Genomic DNA, 23,727 nt, shown 5'->3' on the forward strand with positions numbered 1-23,727 from the left:
CGTAGGAGTCTCTGATCCAAAACTTGCTGGCATACCCTTTAGGAAGGTATGCATGAACTGCTCAGAAAAGATGAGGAGAAAACTGTTTCATCTTGGACAAAACCGAGCTGCTTCAAAATTCAAAGTGAGACACTTTCCATTTGCTACTGCCCAAATTTTGTTTTTGAGACAAATTGTACTAAATAAAAAGCAGTAAGAAATGTTCTTTCTGACCAATGAAAAAAGTTTAAATTTATACAAAAACAATGCAATTAACATTATTTTTAATTTTAATTTTAATTTCTTGTCAGTTATAAAGCTTACAAAGATATCATGTCTAGTATGAGCTAAGGCAGTGGTGCTAACTTCATTGCACTAGCATGCTAGCACCCCTTATAAGCTGAAGGAAAACTGAGGGAAACTTTGGCAAAACCATCATTTTGGTCTTCACCATGACCACCAACCTTCACCCTTCTTGTATAACAGAAAAGGTGGAAATTATGACCAATCTCTGTATTAAGATGACATTTTTACACTAAGGCTATAGCAAGACCAGTATCATTTAATAAACATTTCATAATGACATTTGCTGTCATCTAACCTGCAGTGAAATTGAAAATGTGACCTAGAGATGAAAAACTGTATCATGTTTTCAGTTTCCTGAACTACACAGTCACTTATTACTGCTCCGTTATATTAGTCATCTAGAACCAAAAATGTGCAGTTCATTTCCCTGTACAGATAGAAATAACAGGCTTTTTGCCCCAAAAGGACTGCTTAGCAATTAATTACAAGACTGACTGAATAAAATATATTTTGCTTCATTATTAATGAGTTCAAAAGATCTGATATACTACATTGTATCACAGCATTGTTACTTATAATAAATCTCAAGGCAATCACAGGTACTTCTCATTTACTTGAACACTGAAGTTTGACACCAAGAGCTACAACAGAATACTACAATTGTTATTGCCATATCAAGCCTATTTTCACTGCAGCATAAACACAACAAATTAAGAAACTAATTATTTAAAAATAACCAAAATTACTGTGCATTTTAAATACCCTTCTAACAAAGAATTGATACCCTTATTCCTTATGCTCTGGCAAGATCATATAATGACCAGATAACCTAAGTTGCAAGATGTCTTTAGAAGTCACCTTGTAAAACCTTTATTCATGGCAGGGCCAAATTTGACATCAGATAAGCTTCAGTTAGATCAGGATTTTGAGAGCTCTGTTTAGCTCAATTTGAATTTATTCAAGGATGGAGTTTCCAAAATTTATTTCAAAAACATCATCCAATAATGCCACTATGGCTTTTTTTTTTTCTGGTATTCCATCAATTTTCCCCATGTTGTTTCCTGGGTCCTTTGCCTCTCAGCTTTACCAAGCACATCCAAGAAGTGATCATCTTAGCAAGTATGGAACACATTAATTTACCCCAGTTCTAATCAAGTGAAGTACAAAACCTCCATTCACTTTTCTTGTACAATATCAGGGCCAATGATTAGTGTGACTGGTTTGACTTTCTATTTGGTCATCTAATCAATTAAATTAATATCACAGGGGGGGCAAAATGCAACACTTTTACCTGAAAACTTAAGGGATTGTGATTTTACTACTTATTTGTCAATTTACCAAATTGGTCCTAAACCTAAAAGGGTCTCTTTGTAAGATCCAAGTAAGAGACAGATTGAATACATGAGCTAAGATTAACTAGTTAAATTAACTATTTATTTCAGATCCAAACCTCACAAAACTGGCAAACTTAAATATCACCTGAACAACTGCAAGTGCAATTGATCCTATATGATCCCATATGATCTCCAAAAATAAAGCTACAAAGTGTTCAAGTTCTGCAAGCCCTACCCAAATTCCATTTAGATCCAACAATACCATTTAGATCCAACAATACTCTCCTGAATTCCAATGACTTTCCAAACCACAGTATTTGCTTCTTAGTCCCAAGAATGGGGTCTAGGCAGAATGTAGCAGATCTTGAAATAGAAGCAGATCAGCAGCATATCTGAATGTTCTTAACATAACTATTTACAAAGCTTACTGGTCTTATAGACGGGAAGAGCAGCTATATAATTCACAATTTTCAGTGCATTAATTGTCATTATTATCATTGAAATCTTAATTCTTTCACTTCATCACTATAAATATATTAATTAAATATTTATATGACAATTGACTGTCCCTCAGTCATAGAGCAGTCAGGAATTGTAGAAAAAACAGCCTGCTGTGGTGGATGGAGCCTAAGACTAAGCAAGAGCTGCATTATTCCTTTCAGAAATTTACCCAGTTCAGAAATTCCAGGGGGCTCTGAAAGTTCATGTTTCCTTAAGTTTTGAATTTCTAACTTTGGAAACACTGAACAGAAGAAGTCTTACATGCAGCTTCCACGGGTGGGGATTTCACTTCTGAAGCTGAATTTCTGGTGCATGGAGAAGTCAAGTCTTACAGTGTTGATGAGCTCAAAATGTGTGTTTTACCAACAGATAGCTCACAACAATTTTGAAAAATAAAACAAAAACACAAAGTGGAAAACAGTGTTAGTTTTCATTCTCTTGTTCCTGATGAACGAGATCCTAAAATGTATATAATATGTATTTTTTGGATTGTGAATATTTAACTCAAGTAGTTCTACTGGATGTAACAGATTACTTCCAATGTTAAGGTTAAATGCAACTATACACCCACATTACAAGCTTATCAGCCTCACGGTATAGCCACCAGCAATGGTTACATGTTTTGGGAATATCATTTGAGTTATCAGAGGAAGACACCATTCCCAGCTCAGCTGTAATAACAGAAAATGCAACATCCTGCTACCAGGACATTGTTCAGGGCTAAAACCCCAGGTTTTCTCCATCCTTGCTAGTACAAGAGGCACTCCCTCAACTTCCTCCTCTTTTATCAGTGGACAGATGCTTCATCTCCAGATCAATGGGCTGGTGATTCTTTCATCAACATAAAAAGTGCAGCAATTTATTGGTTCAAAGATTTTACTTTCTCAAATTTACCAATCCCCTTGAATCCCTGAGCTGTTAACTGAATAACTGGTATCTGTCAGTTCTAACATCCAAGCATCAAGAGTCAAAGTCATAGAGTGTCTAGCTCTATAAAATATTTAAAAATGAGATTAGAATCTGTGCATGATATATACATATATCACTTCTCCACATAACTGCTGAAATTCCATGATGTTCAGTAACAAATGATGAAACATTATTGTTCATTCTAATGGATACAGTCTCATCTCCAAATGTAAGGATTTACATACATCAGTATAATTAATGACAATCATAAATGTAAATCTTCTGAATATTGACAGAGATTAGGCTGTTAAAATGACCAATTGCACTTCCCAAACAAACATGAGGGGAAACATTAGTACACAGAAGTTGTGTTTCCACTGCAATAATTTTTCAGAGTGGCCTGCTGACACTGTAATAATTTGGAAAGCAACAGGTTAAGTAGGGAACAGCCTATTTTACACTAGCTATAACTGGATAAACCACACACTACTAAATCAGGATGTACAGAATGAACACAGTGCAGAGGAGCCCAAGGGTAAGCACATGAAATGAGACTGTCAAAGCCATGAAGGGACTTAGTCACACACTTTCCATCAACCATCCCTTCACCACTTCGAAAATCTCATTTACCATCTCTGTGTTTAGAGTCCTTTGTGTTTGTTTATCTGCCTACTTTTAGGTCCCAAAAACTTCCATTTATTTTAAGTGTTGAAACATTATCCTGCTAAGGTAGTTTCTCAGAAACACATTTTCAAAGCAGCATGAAGGTTTTCCCTGTGTGACATTTATTAACACCAATTGGATTCACACAGCTAAATCTTGCTGCATTTCATTGTCAATTTACCCCTTCCGGAATTAAATTTTTTTTGAATTTGTTTTATTTTCCAAACATTTTCATCTTTCAGTGTTTTATGGCATGGTGTCTGCAATAGCACAGCCACAATCTCTGCCAGCTGGTTTAATTTTTTAGTACAGACAAGGCCAATGTCTCAAACTTCTAGTGTCATCAGTAAGAATTATGGCTGTAATCCAAAGGATTCATAGATCCTTATGATATATTTTCCCAATGTATACATAGCTCCTAATAATCTTAATGGCATATTTATGCACAGAAAGATACACATACACTCCATTGTTCTTTGCTCAGACATCTTTGGCAATGGCATGACAATGCTTCAGTCAGGAAGGGCAAAACAGTAAAAGATCAAGGAGAAGTGGTGGGGCAGGATACAGTCCTCCTTACACAAAATTTCCTTGGTTTTCAGAAGCAAAATCCACATGAAGGGGTTCAGTGAAACCCTGAAAGTGACCAACAGCTTTTCCTGAACTTGTGCCACCTACACTTCCATCTCAATGACTTTTTTCAGAATTCTGTATTACACATATTGATATGGATTCCCATTTACACATGAAGTTATTGATAAATGATAGAAGACTAATTACAGACTGTCCTTATCATTACTGAATGAAACACTTAAATGCATTCATTATAAAAATAGAAGGTGTCAGCCAAAAAATCTCCAGTTTTGTGAGTTAAAGCATAACTGAAAATCTCTGTCACTGCTATTTTATGTCAAAATCCCCTAATAAACAGGACTGAAAACTACAAGCAAATCTTCTTGCAGTTAATACACTTAATGTGTTGCCATTAGAGAAAGGATATTTTTTTCACAGTAATGCAGTAACTGTTTTCCTCTTCACTTTTGCCTATGCTGTTTGTTTATATATTGCTAAGATAAAGAAGGCAAAAGATAGAGAAGACAAAAGTTTTAAAGAATCAAGAAACTGTGCTTTGACGACCCTGAACAGTGCACTCTTCTTTAGAAAAAGAAGCAAATCTTGTTTATGAACATGTCTCCAGGGATTTGGTTTTTTTTATTTTCCATCTTATACAGAAGAGAATCTAACAGTACATGCCTGCTAGAAAAGGTGTTGCCAACTGTATTTAATTAGAAACTTCTTTCTCAGGTAATATCAAAAGGTTAATCCTAAGGCTAAGGTTAAGGTTAATCCTAAAGCTAAGCCTGAGCTGTTCACGAGTAACTGTTCTTGTAAGTTTAAAAGAAGTTAACAACTTCTTTTTTTAAGATATGTGCCCATCTGTTTCTTTTTTAAAGTTTTTCTGCAAGTTGTATAAATCATCAGTACATCTGAAATTATACAAGTTAGCACTACATGTGCTTGGATTTTGCAAGATTTACTCTAAATATTGTCTACAATCACTAGTATCTCTTCCACCCCTCCATAAGTGGATGCAAAGTAAAATAAATCGCACTTAACGAGAGTAATGTCCAGGGATGCAGTTTTGCTGCTTGTTTTATATTCAAGACCTCTAAGATATTAGAAAAAGATTTAAATTCTCTGTGGTGTTAACTTGTATGGATATAAACTGAACAGTACCACCACTGAAACCGTGGAAAGCATCTGATCTTGAAGTTCATGTGTCGTGGTTCAGGAATGAACTCCCCAATTTGGTTCTGCGACTGAGACTCTCCAGATCATGCTGCCGCACGCTCCTCCCTCTCCCTCTCTCCTTTCCCCCTACAGGTGTCTGGAGAGGAGAATTAGAGGCTCAAAAGGCAAAGATCGTGGGTTCAGATAAGACCAATTTACTGGAAACAGCAATGAGATAAGAAAAGGAACAGTAACAGTGACAGTATTAATAACAAATGCGTGCTGAAGAGTGATTGACACGCAAAATGTTCGCCCCAGCCCCAGCCAGACCACAGCCTGCAGCCAGGCTCTCTCTGGAATCAGGGCCACCCCACGGCTCTCTCCAGCTTGGGACTGCTGCCCCAAACACAAGGAGCCCTTTCTCCCTGGAAGAGAGTTCTTTTCCTCCACCCTGGCAAAGGTGTGAGGCAGCACAGAATAACCTCCAGGTTCCTAGCCATGTCCCTTCCAGGCTACTGCAAAAAAACCAGTCCTGTCTTAGTTGGAACCAGGACATAATATCTACTAGATTACTTCTTGAATATAAAAAAAGACTTCTATTTTTAAATGAAAATAAATTAAAGTGACAGCATTTTGTCATACAGCCATTTATCAGCACCTGAAAGACGTAGGTATGACAGTGGAACATCACTATAAAAGAGGTAAGAACAGCAGAAAAAACTATGCACTGAAGTAATTTTTGAAAGTTGTTATATCGTCTGATAGATCTTTTATAAAACACGACTCTTTTCCTGAAAGACTTTTTATGCATTTCTCTGCAGATTATGGTGGCCATTCACACTTTACTTCAATTTTTATAGTCTCCCAGTAATTCCACAGAATAGTAAATACAGTTATTATAATCCTCATAACTGGCAAAGAAATATATTTGAAGAAATAGGGTTTGTTTCCCCTCCCACATGCATGATGTAAATCAGGAGCGATTCTGCTGCAGTCGTTAGCACAAAACCGATACAAAACAAGAAATAAAAAATAACAGCAATGTATACAGAACACTTTCCTTACACTAAGTGTACCAATCATGTGCCTCCTCTGGTTTTTGGCAAGATTGTGCCGTTCAGTCACTTATACCACACCAAGCCCATCACTCTATTCACATGTGAATAAGGTCCAGGCTCACACTGGAAACAATGGAGACACACCAGTTTACACAGGCTAAGAACCTGGCACAAAGCCTTGAAAATGAAAGTGGATTTTTCAAATAAATACAATATGTACAATTACTTCTGGAGTATTACCTCTGAAACAGAAGCGATTTCAAAGTGTTGTAAGAGAAAACTAGAAAGATTGCAAAGGATTAGGAATACAAACAAACAAAACCCCACACACACACACTAAATGCATCCCACTTTTCTTCTTTACAGGCACACACACACGAGGAACACCACTCATTTTAAGAGAGATCATGTGGCAAAATGATGACACTGAGTCACTAGAAAAGAGAAAAATCTTTTAAAACACTCTCGGGACCAGGGACTACTGTTAAGGGGAGAGTATTATTTTATCATCTTGCTAATGAGCCAGATGAAGGATTATTGTTGTTTGGAGGTGATTTATCTCAACAACAGTTTTCTCTCAAATAAATATGCCAACTCCACTAAACAAAGAGAAGAAGCGGCACCGTTCTGTTGTTTCAATTGCACGCTGAGGAATACTTAAGCAGAGGGAAGGAACCCCAAGAAAAGTCACAGGACTGAGTCGGCACACGCCGCTTTTACAGAGGTTAAGAAAAACAGAAAGAGGCGGCGACGCCGGTCCCCGCATCTTCTCACCGCGCCGGCAGCGCCCAGCAGTGTCCGGCCCCGCCGCCCCGCGGGCACTGACCGGGAGCACCGTCAGCCTCTTTCTTCCCCTCGGCCTCTACTTTGAGCACACAGGGGAAGCCTCTGCCCGGAACCACCGGGGAGTGACACCTCCTCGAAGCGACACCAGGGCGGGGGAGCCGCTCTCCCTCAGGCAGGGAGCGCTGACAGCCAACAGCGCTGACCCTCTCCGTGCCCCCGCCGCGGGGCCGCTCTGGCCGCACCGCCAAACTTAGGGGCCGGGCGCGCCGTCGGGGCGGACAGCTCCGCGGCAGGGTCAGCGCCGCTCCGCGCCCCCGGCGGCCGTGCCCGGGTCGGGGCAGCGAGCGCCCGTCCCTGCCAGCCCCCGCCCCGCGACGCCGAAGCTGCCCCGGCACTCACCAGCTGCAGCGAGCAGAGGAAGATCAGCGTGCAGCGCCCCGTGCAGCAGCCCATGGTGGCAGCCGGAGAGCCGCCGCCGCTGCCGCGCTTCTTCCCTCCCGCACTGGCGCGGCCCCGGAGGCGAGGCGGGGGGCTCACCGCATCCGGACGGGGCGGCCGGGCGTGCGTGGATCCCCGCCTGCTGCCGCCTCACTCCTTTGTGGAGGGGCTCCTCCTCGGCGGCGGGAAGCGGCGCGCAGAGCTCGGCGCGGTCCCAGGGCTGGGAGCCGGCGGCAGCGGAGGGCTCTGCCCGGGTCTGGCTCTGGGGAAGGGGCAGGGGCCGGGGGTGGGCGTTCGCGGACCGGGGCGGGGTGGGCAGAGGGAACGAGGGTGGGGAGGCGGGGGGCGCGGGTGGGCGTGCGAGGGAGGGCGGGAGCTGTGCGAGGTGCGAACGGGAGAGGAGCGGGGGCGGCGGCGGGCTGTTCTCCGGCGCCGTGCTGGGGATCCCCGGGCGGGCGGTTTGCGGATTTGGGAGGCTCCGAGGACAGGCTGTGCTTGAGGGGAACTTGGCGGGAGGGGCGGGGAGCTGTGCGGACAGCGGCAGCGCGGCGTGGGCCGCTTGTTGCAAGAGCCCGGGTAAAGTTGAAGGGACTCGGGCGGGGAGGGGCGGGGAGCGGCGGCCGTCGGGCGGCGGGGCGGGCCCGCAGCAGCCCGCCCGTGCGGCGGCCGGGGCAGCCCGGGGCCGGTCGCGGGCCATTGTTCGCCGTCCGCGCCGCGCCGGGGCCGGAACGGACTCCGGGGACAGGGAAAGCGGCCAGGACCCCGAACCTGAGGGAGTCCCGCTGGCAGCCGCTGGGTGCCCTCTCCCAGAGGGTGCCGGGCGGTACCCAGTGAGCCTGTTCCGGCTGGGTGCTGGAGGCTGCGCTCGGGCTCTGCGGTCCCCTCCTTGTCCGCGCACCAGTGATGCCGGGGAAGGGGTTTCCCTTCCTGGCAGCGCCATTGTGCCAGCAGAGCCCGCCGGCTCCCGGTGTCCCTCACGGGGTACGGACTGGGAATGGGCTGCGGGGAGAGGGACTCGACTCCGGCAATCACCGCTCCTAGCAATGGTAAATCGTAGAGTCCTTTAGGGTGGAAAAGATCTAGCATCGTCAAGTCTAAGCGTTAATCCAGCACTGCCAAGTCCATACGAGGAGACGGATGAACAAACAGTGCTCTCCAGGGGCCTCTCCAGGGGCAGCTGGGAGAAACAGGATCAGTGGAGATACTGCGGTCCCTACAGCTATATAGGTACTTTGGTCATAGACAAGTAATCTTCTGGGGCGAGACAATAAATCCAAATATACACATCGTCTCTTAAAAATACGGTTTGGGTATGATGTGTGGATGAAGTGTTGGCTACATTCTTTTTTCCCTTCTCCAACAAAATATTTAAAAAATAGATTATTTTCTTACAGGCATTAAGGCATATTCCACTCACCAGGCAGCACTTTCCTACAGCCTGTTACCAGCTGCTGTTCCACAATACAGAGACTTCTGCCACAAAACACTGAAGCTTGCCCTGGGAGAAAAAGAAAAACAAACCACAAAAGCAAAGCACAAAGCCAAAACCTTACCTTCTACAAGGCATTTTAGTGAGTTATCCGATTTATGTCTCTGTGAAATAGATAGTATTGCATCCCCCAAATACATAAAGCTCTTCATTTATATATTAAATAGTAGTGACAATAATCAAATAATTACAAGGCTGCTGTAAAACAGTATTGTGTCAGATTAGATTTGGAAAGCTTCCTTTTTCTACCCTTTTTCTTCACCCTTTTAAGTAGGAAAACATTAAGGCAGTTTTAAATACCAAACCCAAAGAACAAAAGGAAGACAAGTAAGAAGCAGATTCTGCTCATCCAGGATGTGTATTTGACTAGGTATGTATTTAAGGAGCACAAAATATAACCCACATTGCACAATATACAAAGCTTTAATAAAACCACCAGAGATTTATATTTCTGTGTATGGCTTTTAAGACAAAATTCTACCTGGGGCAAAAGTTTACTAAAGGTACATGTTCTGAGAACATATATATTTTGAAGGATGAATACCTGAAAATATGAAAGTAAAGGTGATAGTTGCCAAAAAGACAGTGTGCCAGGCTCTGTGAGCTGGTAAAGTTTATGGATGATTGGTTTTCTATAGAGAAGACTTAAGGGAAGCATCATCTCTCTGGACTTCAGTGAAGTATTTAGTAGACTACAAAATCTTTTTAGTTAAACTATATAATACAGAGATTAATAATAAGAATGGCAGGATGGGTATGGAATCGGATACCATGAAATGCCAAGAGCTAGTGTATCACCGCAAGCCTAGCCAGAAGGACACTCGGAGGCAGAGTTCTGAGTTCATCAGAGCAGCAGGGCAGAAGAACTCTGCCCTTTGTTAATTTTCCTATTATATACTTCTAACAAAGTGACCATGGATCGGACTGTTAACAGTCCCACCTCTCAACACATTGGTCAAGGGGACTGTCCCACAGTCTTGTTTGTCCCAGCATAGAATGTGAAAACAATGGCTATGTTTATAGAACATAGCTGGTGTTTACATGAAAAGAGCATGAGAAGGTACAAACTTCTACTTTATATGAAACGCTCAGCTAGCTAGGAGAATCTCATGGCAACACTAGTGCTGAAGAGATTTTACTTGTACTCACCGTAATCAGGCCCTACTTTTACTTCAGTGGGATGAAGTAACATTCCAACTTTTCCTCCATAACTTTCCTCTATTTCTCCCCAAGAATAATGCTCTTCTGAGAAGCAGCTAAATCCTGTGGACTAAGGGGTAGAGAATGTGACAGTTTTGGCTGCAATAGAGTTAATTTTCTTCACAGTAGCTACTATGTGACTGTGTTCTGGATTTGCACTGATACAGGGTTAATAATCCAGGTGTGGTTTAGTCACCTCAGAGCAGGGTGACCCTCAAGGCCTTTTTCTTCTCACCCCTCATCACCAACAAGGGGGCTGGGGATGCACAAGGAGCTGGGAGGGGACACAGCTGGGACAGCTGACCCCAGCTGACCACAGTGATAATCCATACCATATGGCATCATATACCATCAGCATATAGTGCTAGCAGAAAAAGGAAGAGGGGGGCATTTGGGGTGATGGCATTTGTCTTCTTTCCAAGTCACTGTTACACGTGACAAGGCCCAGCTTTCCTGGGCATGGCTCAACACCATGGAAAATAGCCAATGAATTCCTTGTCTTGCTTTGCCTGTATGCATGACTTTTGCTTTCCCTATTAAACTCATGGGTTTATCTCAACCCATGAATTTTCTCACTTTTACCCTCTGAATCTCTCCCCTGTCACATCAGGGGAGGGTGGGAGAAGAGTGAGGAGCTGCAGGAGGCTGAGTTTTCAGCTGAGGTCAAGCCACAAGTGAGAATAAGTTTCTTTGAGGTTTATGAATCTCTCGTGTTTTTTTTTTTGTTTTCCCATGTTCCTGAAGCATTTAGTTATTTATGCCCCCTAGCTAGTCAAAATTGATCCCTCCTCCCCCCTAAAAAAAGGACAGTTGTGATAAAGATTATTCCTGAGTATAAGGTTACACAAGGAAAAAAATTACACAATTGAATGCTCTAGAACATGACTTCCATAGGAGCACAAGGAACTAAAATAATAGAATAACCTTGCACTGCAGCTGAAAGCATTGGACAATAGAAGTACAGGAGAAAGAACCTGGATCAGAAGGAGGCTGGAACTGAAGCAGGGTTATGAGAAGGCATAGAATTTCTAGAATGTATCAGAGAATGCAATATAAGAATAAAATAATGTACAAAACAAATAGGAAGGACTGTATTTTACAGACTTTTCTACCCATGAATTTGGTATACAAGCTGATACTCAAGTAACCACAGAAAGTAATTTCCAGCTGTATAATAAGACAGCCCTAATTCAGCAACATTCATGCCAAGTAGTTGAAAAAGTGGTGTAAGTTCTATAAAGCCCTGTGGACTCTCTTAATGCCCAAGAAGAGATGCTGCATGGATGCAAATTCAGTGCTCTTGAAAAGAAAGCATGTCCTCAAAAGCTTTATAATATGTCCATGTACATATGGTCATACCCTCACATAAGCATATGATTTCCTATGCTAAAGCTGTAATCATAGGACATCAAGACTTGTGCTTCTTAACTGATTGCATTCAAAGCAGAAAACCAAGGTTGTTCACATTCATAGAAATACAACATCACAGATAGCAGTAAGAGATATTACAAGTGTGTCGTAGAGACTTTTCATTCCTATAAGTTGATTCCTTGTTAGTTTATAATCTTCAGAATCAAAGATATGAACATCTTCAGGTTTAAGAACTAAAACCATCAGTAAAAGATCTCATATCAAGAGGACAAAGTAAAATTCATAATATTTGACTGTCCTGGTAGCTCTTTAATGGCATATACTATCTGTCTAATAATTATTTTCTTGTCTGTCTCTCCTGGAGTTTTCCTCAGCCTGCACTGATTTATCCTGTCATGGACCTGGCTTTAAGAAAGTGCATTTGTTGTCTCCGCCCCTTGGATTAAAGTAATAATTGCAGATGACAGCAGAAACACTTCCTTCATGGTTTGACTTTTCCATTCTTGGTCATGAATATTAGTCAGAGAAAATTAGTGATGAAAATAAGTACCAGTGTCAAAGGATAATCCTATTCCTGGAAAGATTCATCTATTTACTTAATTTTTAATACCAAGCATAGCCCTGTATACTGTGCAGAGATTGGGTAAATACATTTAGGGTCTGCAGAATCAGATTCTTGTTGCCTCAGATTTCACCTTTAATTTTGGCATTTAATGCAGAAAGATTGAGAATCAGAAGCTTTGTAATTACTTTTCAAGCTTTCCCAGAATGAGGGAGGATACAGGCATCCAAACACACCTCCATAAAACTATCAACAGGTCACACTTCAGGCAAACTTACAGTTATGATAGCTTAGAAAAACATTCCACTGTGTATTCCCCAAGCAGTCTTGAAATACCTCAAGCAAACGAGAAACCCCATGAAATTTAATATAGCTTTAAAGACAAATGAGTGTTTCAAGATATTATCAGTGTTTTTAGTAAATCCTATTTTCAATTTATCCTTCTGAAAGCAGATACACAATATAATGATCTAATTTTTCATTTCGATGTTAACACCTGCTGCTAGGAAACTGCATTCTTCATTAAAATGCAAGCACTTTATGGAATGAAAATATATGTTCATTGTAAATGACTTCTTTCTTGTTTTAAAGAAGTGTTTTAAATGATCAGGCTCAGTGTGGGGAACCATGGTGAGGCACAGCCTCTCAGTGGCTAGGCAGGTCCATAGGGAAAGGAATGGGAACTGGTCAGTGTCAGAGACACGAGCCATCAGCCCAGGCTGGGCTTGTGTCTGGGGAGGCAAAGCTGTGGGGAGCTGTAGATCAGCCCTGCTCCTGAAGCAATGCTGGGGCAGGGACTGATGGCCCTTTTGGGGCTGGGATGGGGTCCTGGGCTGTGGCAGGGTTGGGGGAGCCCAGGGGGTGGGCAGGAAGAGTCAGGACCCTTGGGGTACTCTTGGGGCCCTGACAATATGAAAGCAGTTTTGAAAACATGAGTGCTTTAAGTGCATAGACTGACTCCCTATAACTCATTCTGGTTTGTCAGTGTAGACTCCAGCTCAGCTTTGGATTTGTTTTTTCTGTATTTTTCTCTTCTTCTCTTTTTGTTCTGTTTTGGGTTTTTTGTTTATTTTTGGTACAAATGCATAATGCCCCATAGCCAGTAACAGCAAAACTGGAATAAAGCACAAGTTCTTTGCAACTGTCTCCCATATTAAATGCAGGAAGCAAAAAGCTGGTAAATGATACAGATGTAAATATAAATATTATATATATAAAGATACAAATCTTCAGATCTTTTCATTCCCAGTGACAGGACTTGAGGAAGTGGCATGAAGCTGAGTCAGGGGAGGTTTAGGTTGGATATCTGTGTGAAAAGATTTTTCATGCAGATGGAGAGTGAACAATGGAACGGGCTCCCCAGAGAAGTGGTCACAGCACCAAGCCTAACAGAGTTTGAGAAGTGTTTGGACATTGTGCTCAGGTGTGATTCTTGGGGTGTCCTATGCAGAGCCAGGGTTTGGACTTGATGATCCTGATGGGACCTTTCCAACTCAGCATGTTCTCTGACACTATAAGGCTTTCTTTTTGCAGGTCAGTATTAATTTTGAACCATTTGTACATAAACATTGGTACAAGTCTCAATTTGAATGTGGAAAACTTGACAAGAAAACTGACGTATATATTTATATAGGAAAGTCCTTCAAAATACAAAGCTGAATTTATAGCATCTGAATGGAGTAGAGAATGGATTCCTTTTCTTTGCTCACTGAGGCCTTTGTGTTAGACTTGAAAAGATGGCACCAATACCAGCTGTGTTACTCATAACTGAGGATTTTAGATGCCTGGTTGGTCTGAAATACATGTGGCATTTGCTGCACTCAGGCTCTGCTCAGCTTTTATGACCTGGTGAATGAGATTTTGGATCTGGGGATCAGTAATAAACCATCACAGGTCACAGCAGAGGTTTTGCCACAGTGGGAAATGTGGGCAGTACTTCCCATTCTGGATCCGTTCAGAACCCCCACTAAAGTCAGTGGGGCTTGGGAATCAATGAACACATTGCTAAGGCCTGAACAGGGCTGGGAAGGTGGGCGGAGAGGTTGTTCCGTGCAATTGTTCTAAAGTTGCTGTTGTTGACAACATTTTTCTCTGAGTAATTCACACTCATTTCACATCTATTTTCAGGCAGTAAATGTCAGCTTTCAATAAGACAGGCAAAGTTGACTTGCCCCCTTGATTCTAAATAACAAAATTTACCAGGATTACAGTTATTATGTTTGTAGCTTCTTTTGTTATGAATATGAAGTAGAAATATTTTGCCTGAAGTTTTCTTTTTACATAAAGTGCAAGGCTATTATTTCAATAAAGCCTCTGCACAGTGTCCATCTGAGGAGATACACTGGGGGCTTTTGGTCCAGGGACACTGTACATTGACTGACTGTCAGTGGAAAATAGACTGGAAAAGGTAATCTGTTTCAAGACATCTTGGGAGCTTGGAATGTGTGGTAGGGGGTGGGTGGGTCAGACCTTGCTCTGGTGAGGTGGTGCACTGTCCCCCATATCCCCCACATGCACAGTGTCTAGCAATCATGGCACACTGGAGGCAGCCCCAGTTTTGCTTAACCCAGTCCATGAGTGGCCGAGAGACTGGAAGTCCCTCCTGGGAAGAAGGCCCAAGGTGGGTCAAAAAGGTTTAAGAAGTGTCACTCACTACAAGGCACACATTGTCCTTTAACCCTACCTTCATCTTGGAGTTTCACATCACTGGAAACAAGGAGTTGGTAGCTATATGCCTGTTTTCTATATCTTTCTTGTCTTTCTGGTTTTCTCCCTTTCTAGTCTTCTTCTGTCATCTCACAGAATGTAGCATCAAATGGATTATGTTTTCTATGTTCAATGGGACAAGTCTGTGCTGTGATAAGTGATGTTATTATTGTGTTTACTCTTTTGCCAATGTTCTTTATCTCCCTCTAGTTTGCCAGTAAACTTTTGTGTATTTTTACCTCAAGAATATTTGGTCGGAATTTTCTCCTTTCCATCTACCCAAAGCAAAAGAACCTTGGTTAAGCCCTAGGTTTGAGTGACTGGGGTGTAACACTGACAGAATTTTTAGCCCTCTGGAGCCAGCTGCAATCCTCAAAAGAAGGACTGAGGAACTACATATGCATCTGATGCAAATTTCTCTGACTCCATTACTGCCAAGTGAAATGCAGTGATAGCCCTAAGTGGAAGATATTGTTGCATAAAGCTGCCTTACCATTACACAATCAGTACTCAGGGTAAACAACTCATTTTTTTGTGGAAAGCCATCAGACTAGGTACTGGTAGCAATGAATTCCTGTGTATACGACTTGATTTTGGGTTTTTTTTTCTAGAAGTCTTTTCCGCTATGTTAATTTTTTTCCTTTCAGTGAGCTCATAGTACAAACAATAACTTTCTTGGATGTAATTGTCTTTCCTTTCAGCTTTTCATCAGAACAAATTTCTGTTTGTTAAATCAACCTGATTTGCTAATTAACATCTGGATCTTATGTACACACTATGCACACACACAATAATACCACAATTATATTATATTAGCTTTTTAAGGGCTCATCTAATTTTACTCTATACATAATCCTTGAAAATTAGATTTGCATAAAGTAATTTAAAATAGACAGAGCAAACTAGAATTATATAATTATGTGTAGCTCTGAAATAAATACATTTTCAATTTCAGTTTTCAATTTCCATAGCTGAGTTCATACTTTAACCCCTGAATATCTGAATTAATAATAAAATGACAGTATTCCCCCATTATATATGTACTGACATAGAATTAACAGACAGGGTTCCTTTGTTATAGTTAGTTGATTACCTATGGGGTGAGTAAACCTTGATTATCCTCTAGAAGCTGTAGGAAAGGGAGAAGCTGAGAGGCACTCTCTACTCTAGTCTGTTAAACAACTAAAGAGACTTTTTCCTATCAAGATTTCTACTGCTTACAATATGTGGAAATTAGGCTCCTAAACTTGTTTCTTTATGTTATATTGAAATGTGATGCTTATAATAAGCTTAAGTCTACAACAAAAGTATCTACCTACCTTTCAAAGTGAACCTTTTCTTCAGACTCACTGAGACCAGAACTTGAAATTACTTATAGGGATTTTAACAAATCTTCACAGAGACTTCACAATGATGGGTTTGCATGATGATGATCTATGAGGCACAATGAGGTAAATACACTCCTTCTTGGTTTTGTCTATCAATATTCTTTGCAGATACATTGCAGATACATTTCTGTAACCTACTAGTTCTGCTGTAGACTTTGAATTGCCAGTACATAAGCATGCTGTTCAATGTCCATACATACTGGCAATACATGTTACCACTTATGATCATGATTTTACCATCTTTGCTAATATGTGTTAGTTATATAAGGCCACCTCCAGGAGTCAAGTGATTACACAGGAAACTTAGTTTGCATAAAGAAAAAGAAACTGTGTCTTCTCCATGACAAAGTAAAGCTGTTAAGTGTGTGAGGATAACAATAACATTGGTTAAATGGAAGCTGAAGCAGTTCCAGAATTTGATAGCACACACTCTGTTAAATGTAATCATATATCTATACACTGATCAAGAAGGTGGTGCTGATGAATTTTCAGCTTGGATGACCAATACTGTCTGAGAAGCTGGGTACTAGTTAATTACTTTAATACACATAATGTAGTCTCATAGTTCTGCATTCATTTGACATTTGTGAAAGTTACAGCCCTATGCTTAAAGTTAAATACGTGGTTGGAGCTTTCTACTACTGCATCAAGCTCTGCACTTGCTTTTAAAGGACTCTTAAAGGAAAGAAACCCATTGTCCCAGGATTTGAAGAAGAATGTGGGAGGCAGTATTATGGCAATGACTCTATGCTGGGAATTAGAAGGACTTCAGCCAACAAAGGAATGAGATTCTAGAACAACTTTCCCAAAGCTATTTGGAGAAGCAAATTAAACCAATGAGTTTTTAGACTGAGTTGACAAATTAATGAAGGAAGTGGATGACACATAAATACTTGCAATACTAGAACCCTATAGAATACCAGAAAGTCCCTTTGAATTATAGAAAGCTGTCAAAAATTCTAAAACAAAGACAGCACAAGTAGCAAAGGGAAGGAAATGTGTCAGAGATAGAGAGCCATCATGTCAGCCAGGATAGTTTACGAAGACTCTGGACAGCATGGATGCCTCTAGGCAACAAATCCTGCCCTAAGTTAAGCAGTCCTCCAGGATACTCAAAAGAATATGAAGGCAACATTAAGAAATTTACTTGAATAATCCCCTGAACAAATAGCAAATTATGACTGGCTCATACTTGAGAAAAATGGCCAGAGTGAACAGCTCAGGAGCAGTGCATAAACTCTCATACAGCTGCATAAAGCACTTGCTGAATAACTCTGAATAATATGATAGCACATAAAAGTCAGACTGTTTGCAGATAAATTTCAATAGGAAAAAGCAAAAAAAAAAAAAAGTTACATTCTCTGAATAAATGCTTTACTGCAAATACTTTTCCCAGCTCTAATGAAGAGAGTTTGCTCTAGCAGAAGAGAGAATGGGGCTGTGATGATAGATGATCATTTACTCATTTAAAGCTGCAAGGATATTCTCTTCCATACCTGATTTTTATCCATTGCTAAATGAAAAGGACATCCTAAGTCATTTAATATTACATGAATTGTGAAGTCCAAACAAATCAAGCAGATCTTCAATCAACACTCAGGGAAGACATGGCCAGCCAGCAATGGAAGAGGCAATCTCTTCAGTCCTGGGCATCAGGAGAGGGAGTGGTGCAATCCCCCCTTTCCCTGCCCCCATTGCCGCTGCAGCTGCAGCTCAGCTTAAGCCCTTAAGAGTAATTCCAATTTGACAGCTTGCATGGGTGTGAATATATTTAAGTAAAAAGAAACCCTGCCAACTTTAGATGAATTAAACAAATGTGACACACACTGGGCCAGATTCTCTAATGCACCACAACAAATTTACAACTGTGACTCTTAACTGGAGTCCCAGTTCATTTTTAAAACTGTAGTTAACAAAGCTGTATACAGATGCAGTGATTGCTATAGAGGTTAGAATGTGTCAGTGTTTCTGCTTGAGACTGCCTTTTGCAGTGGATTTTCATATCACATTTTAAAAATGGTAAACTGGATTGAGGGTCATATTTGCATTTGCATGTCTAGCATCAGAGTCTGCTATTTATCCTTTCAAAAGTTTTGTGATATGTTGTGATACACACATATAACACTTCTAGGCAGAGACTGCATTCCACTAACTAAACTCTCTTTGACTCTTAATTAATGTCTCAAAGAATGTTTCCATGGTAAACATAAAAAACTAAACTTCAGAAAAGTTTTTGTGGTGTTATTCTAAACAGCTCATTCTTTTTTTCAATTCACTTACATAAGTAAAGCAAAAAAGGTGTTAAAACTTGAGAGCAAATAACAATTTGCATAATGTTTCTGCAAAAGCCAATGAAATCCAAAATATATGTGTCTGTCATTTGTTTGTTGAATCAAATATTTCAGAAGAAATGTAATATGTCAGTTTTAAATTTTCAAATGTCACTGTTCAATAGAAAATGTCATCTTTTCAACAGAAACATGGAACTTAACAATGAAATAATGAAACTGCAGTGAACTTCTGGATATGAATTTGACCTACTCATGGTTTGTTCTTCACGCCTTTGACGGGTTCTGGTAGCCTTGAGGAACTGAAAGGTAGTATGAGCCAGGCTGGAGACACACAGGGACTCAACGCATGCAGCTCCATTGGATTCTAGCTGTGAGGGTACTCTTGTAGCCCAAATATTAAATATTGAAATCAGAGAGAAATCTCTAAATTAAGATTAAATGTTTTGCTGTCATGTACAGAAGTTATCAGCTTTGATCAGCTCTTATCTGGCAGAAAAAGAATTATTAAGGAAGTGGTATCCATGAGGCAGCCGTTTAAAAGATGGCATCTTTTTATTCAGCTCCTCTGGGTGAGGGACTATGCTCATTAATGTCTGTTTTGGAACAGGATTTGAAGCCAAGTACCTAAAACCTGAGTGATAGAATTTTTAATGTCCACACATTCACATTCTTCCTGATTCTAGTAATAATCTTCTTGACTAAGTGCATCTCTGGAAGGTAAAAATAAAGGAATGGTCCTTGCTTTTGGTTAAGTAGGTACTTACCAGGAAACCAATATCTCTGAATATGCAAGACATGTTCTGTTCATATTTGTCCATTCAGGAGCTTACACTATGTTTGTTCCTCTGAAAAGAGAGTTCCATGCAAAGTACATTTTCTGTCTTATGTATTGTCAATAAACATTTTTCTGTTATAGACCACTGATAGGATCAAACCAGGAAGAAAAGCGCTTTGTACTCCAAATGAGACTTCAGATGACAAGGGCCAATAAAAACACCTTAATGAATGCTTTTAAAAAGACCTCAAGTGAGGATTGAGAGAAGCAGAGTAATAAGAACAGAATAACAGTGTCATTTTAAGGGCATTTGAGAACAGGATCACATTTGTACCACATTTCTGAGAAGTGCAAGCCAAGAACAGCAGCCTTACCCTTCATCTGCTTCTACATACAAACTGCTGCCCTCTCAGTTGCCCTCTGCTTTAGGCTGACAAAGGCATTCTCATTACTGAACAGCAAAACAGTTTGAATTAATCTGGATTAAAATTAATCATGACTATTTTTTCTTTCAAGTGAACTTTGAAGTAGACCCATTCTCCCATTTAGCTCAATGCTTGGCAATGCAAATACTTACACTGGCAGCAGGCAGGGAGCAACAAAGGGACAAGAGCAAGCATTTGGGAACAGAGAAAGGGCAGGGCTGTTCTTTTTGGCAGCAGTGCTGTACTGCTAGCAGAATTGCAATGTTAAAGCATCCCATCCCAACTCTGTTAGGTTATTTCTGCTTATGCTAACAGAACCAAAGCAGGGCAAGCAATGCTGGGTGAGAGGCTTGAACAGGGCAATCAAACCCCACACTGTTACAGTGGCCAGGGTGCCCATTGGTAATGAGGGCTCGAGTAGTAAATAGTTTAAAAGCCAACAGTGGAGCAATCAGTCAGGCAGCTTTTGTAAAGTGATGTGGAGACCAAATTCAGATCTATGCTGCAGCTGGTTAGCGCTGTGCTGCTGAGACAAAGCAGCTCCAAAGCCAAGGTAGCCAATTAATGCAGGCAACTGGCAGAGCAACTGGCAACCATTGCTGTCCTGGCAGCTGGTTACTGCTCTGCCCGAATAGGGAATGTAGTCACATCATCCCTGATCTGAGACTCTCTTACCTGTCCCAGGGGCTCTTATTCGTTGGTACAGTCCCGTGCCTGTATATCTCATTTTAAATTGTTGTAAGAGCAGCATAGGAGTGGAGGTTTACACCTTCAGGCTGCTTCTGCTCTGAGAGAGGTGTGGAGTCTTCGGTTGCTTAACTTTCCTGGTTCCACAAATATGCCCTCCAACAAAGAAAACTAGGAAAAATAAATACTTTCTGGTAAAAGAAAAACATTCTCTTTATTGTTTATGTATATTGGAACACTTCCTAAGTGATAGCTTAAAACATGTATTTGATGGAAATGGGAAATTGCTTATGACTTGTAATACACAAAGCACTTGATAGGTATCTGATCATGTAACAGTGCATAGAAAGTTCACTTCCTAGGGCTCTCTGGGCAAGCACATAGCTTGTTAAGGAGGTGCTTATTGCATGTAATTGATTTATCTTTTTCCATGAACAGAAAGTACCTTTCTCACGATCAAAAAGTCATCTCTATTATGCAACTGGTGCTTTTTCAGTCAGGAGTACAGGAATCCCCTGCTTGATGGTTCCCAGTGTGACCAGTGGTGGGATGAGATGTGTGCTCACCTGAGCCAGAGTCCTGGCAGGATGCCCACCACATAAGAGAGAAATTCTGCTGTGGTGGCACAGGACTGCTAGAGGATTCACCAAAGGACTCCTGGAAGGATGCACTGACCTGTAGCCTGCTCACATCACTGTTCCAAGAAAGTGGAAAACAGGGAGTTCAAATATGAATTGAGACTGGGAATGGTTCTCACTGCTTCTGGAAGTGACCAGCACTAAGGAAAAGTGAGAATTCATAATGTAAGATGACCTTATTGTCTTAATTACCATTGTATGGTATTAAGAGGACATTTTGCTGAGGCAGCTAAACACACCTGTAGATCATAGGGACACAGCGTGTTACCAATCCATGGACCTGAGCAGCATTCCTTACACTTGTAAAATCATATTGTTGGATTGTCACACCTGGCTAAAAGAACTTACTGACAAGAACTGATGAAGGCGTGTTCCCTATGTGCTTGCTCAGACTGATGGTGATTCTGGGTTCATGAAATACATAGCTCAAGGAGTTCTTTCTGCAATCAACATGCTGCAGGAAACAATGAAACTGAAAAATTTCTGCTCATTCTCCGTTCCAGCCTTAGAACCATATTTCGCACTCAAGGAGAAAAATGTGCAGTTTCCGTTGTTTGTGCAGCTTTTAATCATATCTGTACACCTGAGAAGTGTTTGAAATTATTACAAACTTCTACCTCTTGATTATCTGAAGTCTGTATTGCATGAGAGGATTTTTTTTAAGGCTATGGACCCACCTTTCTACCAAATTCTTTGTATTTAAAATCTACCGATGGCCTCATATAGCATTCTTTTTACACATTTCTATTCCTTCAGCTTTTCAACTCATCTGTTACAAACAATTAAATCACTGGATTTTTCATTGTTTGAAATAACTGGTTGCATTACCATCTGGAAACAATACATTTTAAGTGCATAATTACGGATGTTTGGAATCCCAGGAACCCAACTTTATAGGCAAAGGACTAGGAGGCAGCATGCTCGGAAATGGGAAATGTACTGTCAGCTGTGAGATGAACTGTCAAGAGGAAAAGAGGAGCAACTCTCCCCCATTTGTCTGCTGCCATCAATGCCACTAGTCTAAGAAAGCTAAATTCAAATTTGACTGCAGAGCAAAAGGGAATGTTTTAGACTGCTCTCACTTGCACTGAATTTTAATAATTTCAGTGGCACAAGGGGACCCTGGTTAAGCTGTAGCCTCTAAGTCCTCACCCTTCTTACCAGGCTGGAAACCTTGACTTTACACTCGTTTCCAGGAAGTGCAGAGATGAAGCACATTACACAACAGGACTGTGGAGGATAACCATGTACATAATAACTTCATGGTGGAAAATGTTTCATTATTCTGAAACAGAAGCTGCAATATAGGATATTGAATGTCTGCAAAATCAACTATTTCAAAGATACGACAGTAAGTCAAAACTTGGCTAAAGCACTGGCTATCAGCTAAACATTGACTAGTTTAAATGGCTGATTCTGTCCCATTTCCTACCCTTCCTTTCCTTGCAGATGACCCATTTCACAATGTATTTCTTTGCCACAAAGTATTTCAGCTGAAAATAATCAGGCAGGTCCTCCAGCTTCTCCAGTGTCAGCTGCAGGCCCAGCTCAGCTTCAGAAATCACATCAGAGCAAGTACTTCATACTGCTGAGGGTATCAAGCAACTCCTCAAAACAAAACAAAAAAAAAGAGTTAATTACATACAGGTCCAAACACACCATCGGATGTAAATTCTATTTTGCTTTGATTTCATAGCATCTGTATTCTCACTTCTCCATTATCTTTCTGATTTTTTCCCTAGGATTACTTTGCACTGAAAGACAAAGTTCTTCCAAGTTACTGTCTGACAGGGCACCCATCCCTCCATTCCCTTACTATCAAACTTCAGTACTAGTTGGCTGAGAAGAAAACCTCAAACCTCTGACCTGCATAAATATCTGCTTGATTAAAAGTACTCCTCCAAAATCAACAAGTTAAAATCTACACAATCAAGTTTAAGTTTGTGAAATTTATTTCTCTATTTCCAAATCAGTTTATTTCAGGTCAATAAATCATGCCTCTTCTGTTCTCTTTGTTAATGCAGATATCATTTTTATTTGAATTAATGTATAAAATGCACATGCAAAGATTAATATACCACATTTCCTAAAATCCACATGTGGAATTAGGTTTTCACAGCAGTAATTCCCACATGCACCTCAGCTTTGCTTTACCAGCATTTGCTTTACCACCAGCATTTAAACTATACAAGAGTACAATACATTGAAAGATAGCCTTCACGAGAAGGCCTTGACAAGAAGGCCTTGACATAGTGAGTTAAAAGGGACTAATATATTGCATTAAAAAAGAGAACAAAGCCTATTTTAAAATAAAAGTCAAAAGAAATCCCTATTTCAATTGGAAAAAAAAAAAGGAAAAAAACCAAAACCAAATATGCCCAAGTGTCTAATGGAAGGACTAACTAGCTTTACACTCTTGGGCATTGACAAAAGAGCCTTTCCAACTCCCTCAGACTATGTATGTTTTATTGTATATAGATGTCCTGCACT

At 40.7% G+C, this 23,727-nt stretch overlaps 1 protein-coding gene across 3 annotated transcripts in view; it reads right to left on the reverse strand.

The window, feature by feature from the left end:
* The window catches only part of NKAIN3 (sodium/potassium transporting ATPase interacting 3), a 339,304-nt gene extending 331,330 nt beyond the window's left edge, over window positions 1–7,974 (reverse strand). For all 3 annotated transcript variants that reach the window (XM_063393405.1, XM_063393401.1, XM_063393396.1), the window contains exon 1: window positions 7,667–7,974. In XM_063393405.1, the coding sequence (XP_063249475.1) occupies window positions 7,667–7,720 (54 nt within the window). In that variant the 5' untranslated portion in view covers window positions 7,721–7,974. The remainder of the gene's footprint in view (window positions 1–7,666) is intronic.
* Between the last annotated feature and the right edge of the window lie 15,753 nt (window positions 7,975–23,727).

This window comes from Prinia subflava, chromosome 1, assembly GCF_021018805.1.
Source record: "Prinia subflava isolate CZ2003 ecotype Zambia chromosome 1, Cam_Psub_1.2, whole genome shotgun sequence".
NCBI classification, from domain to species: domain Eukaryota; kingdom Metazoa; phylum Chordata; class Aves; order Passeriformes; family Cisticolidae; genus Prinia; species Prinia subflava.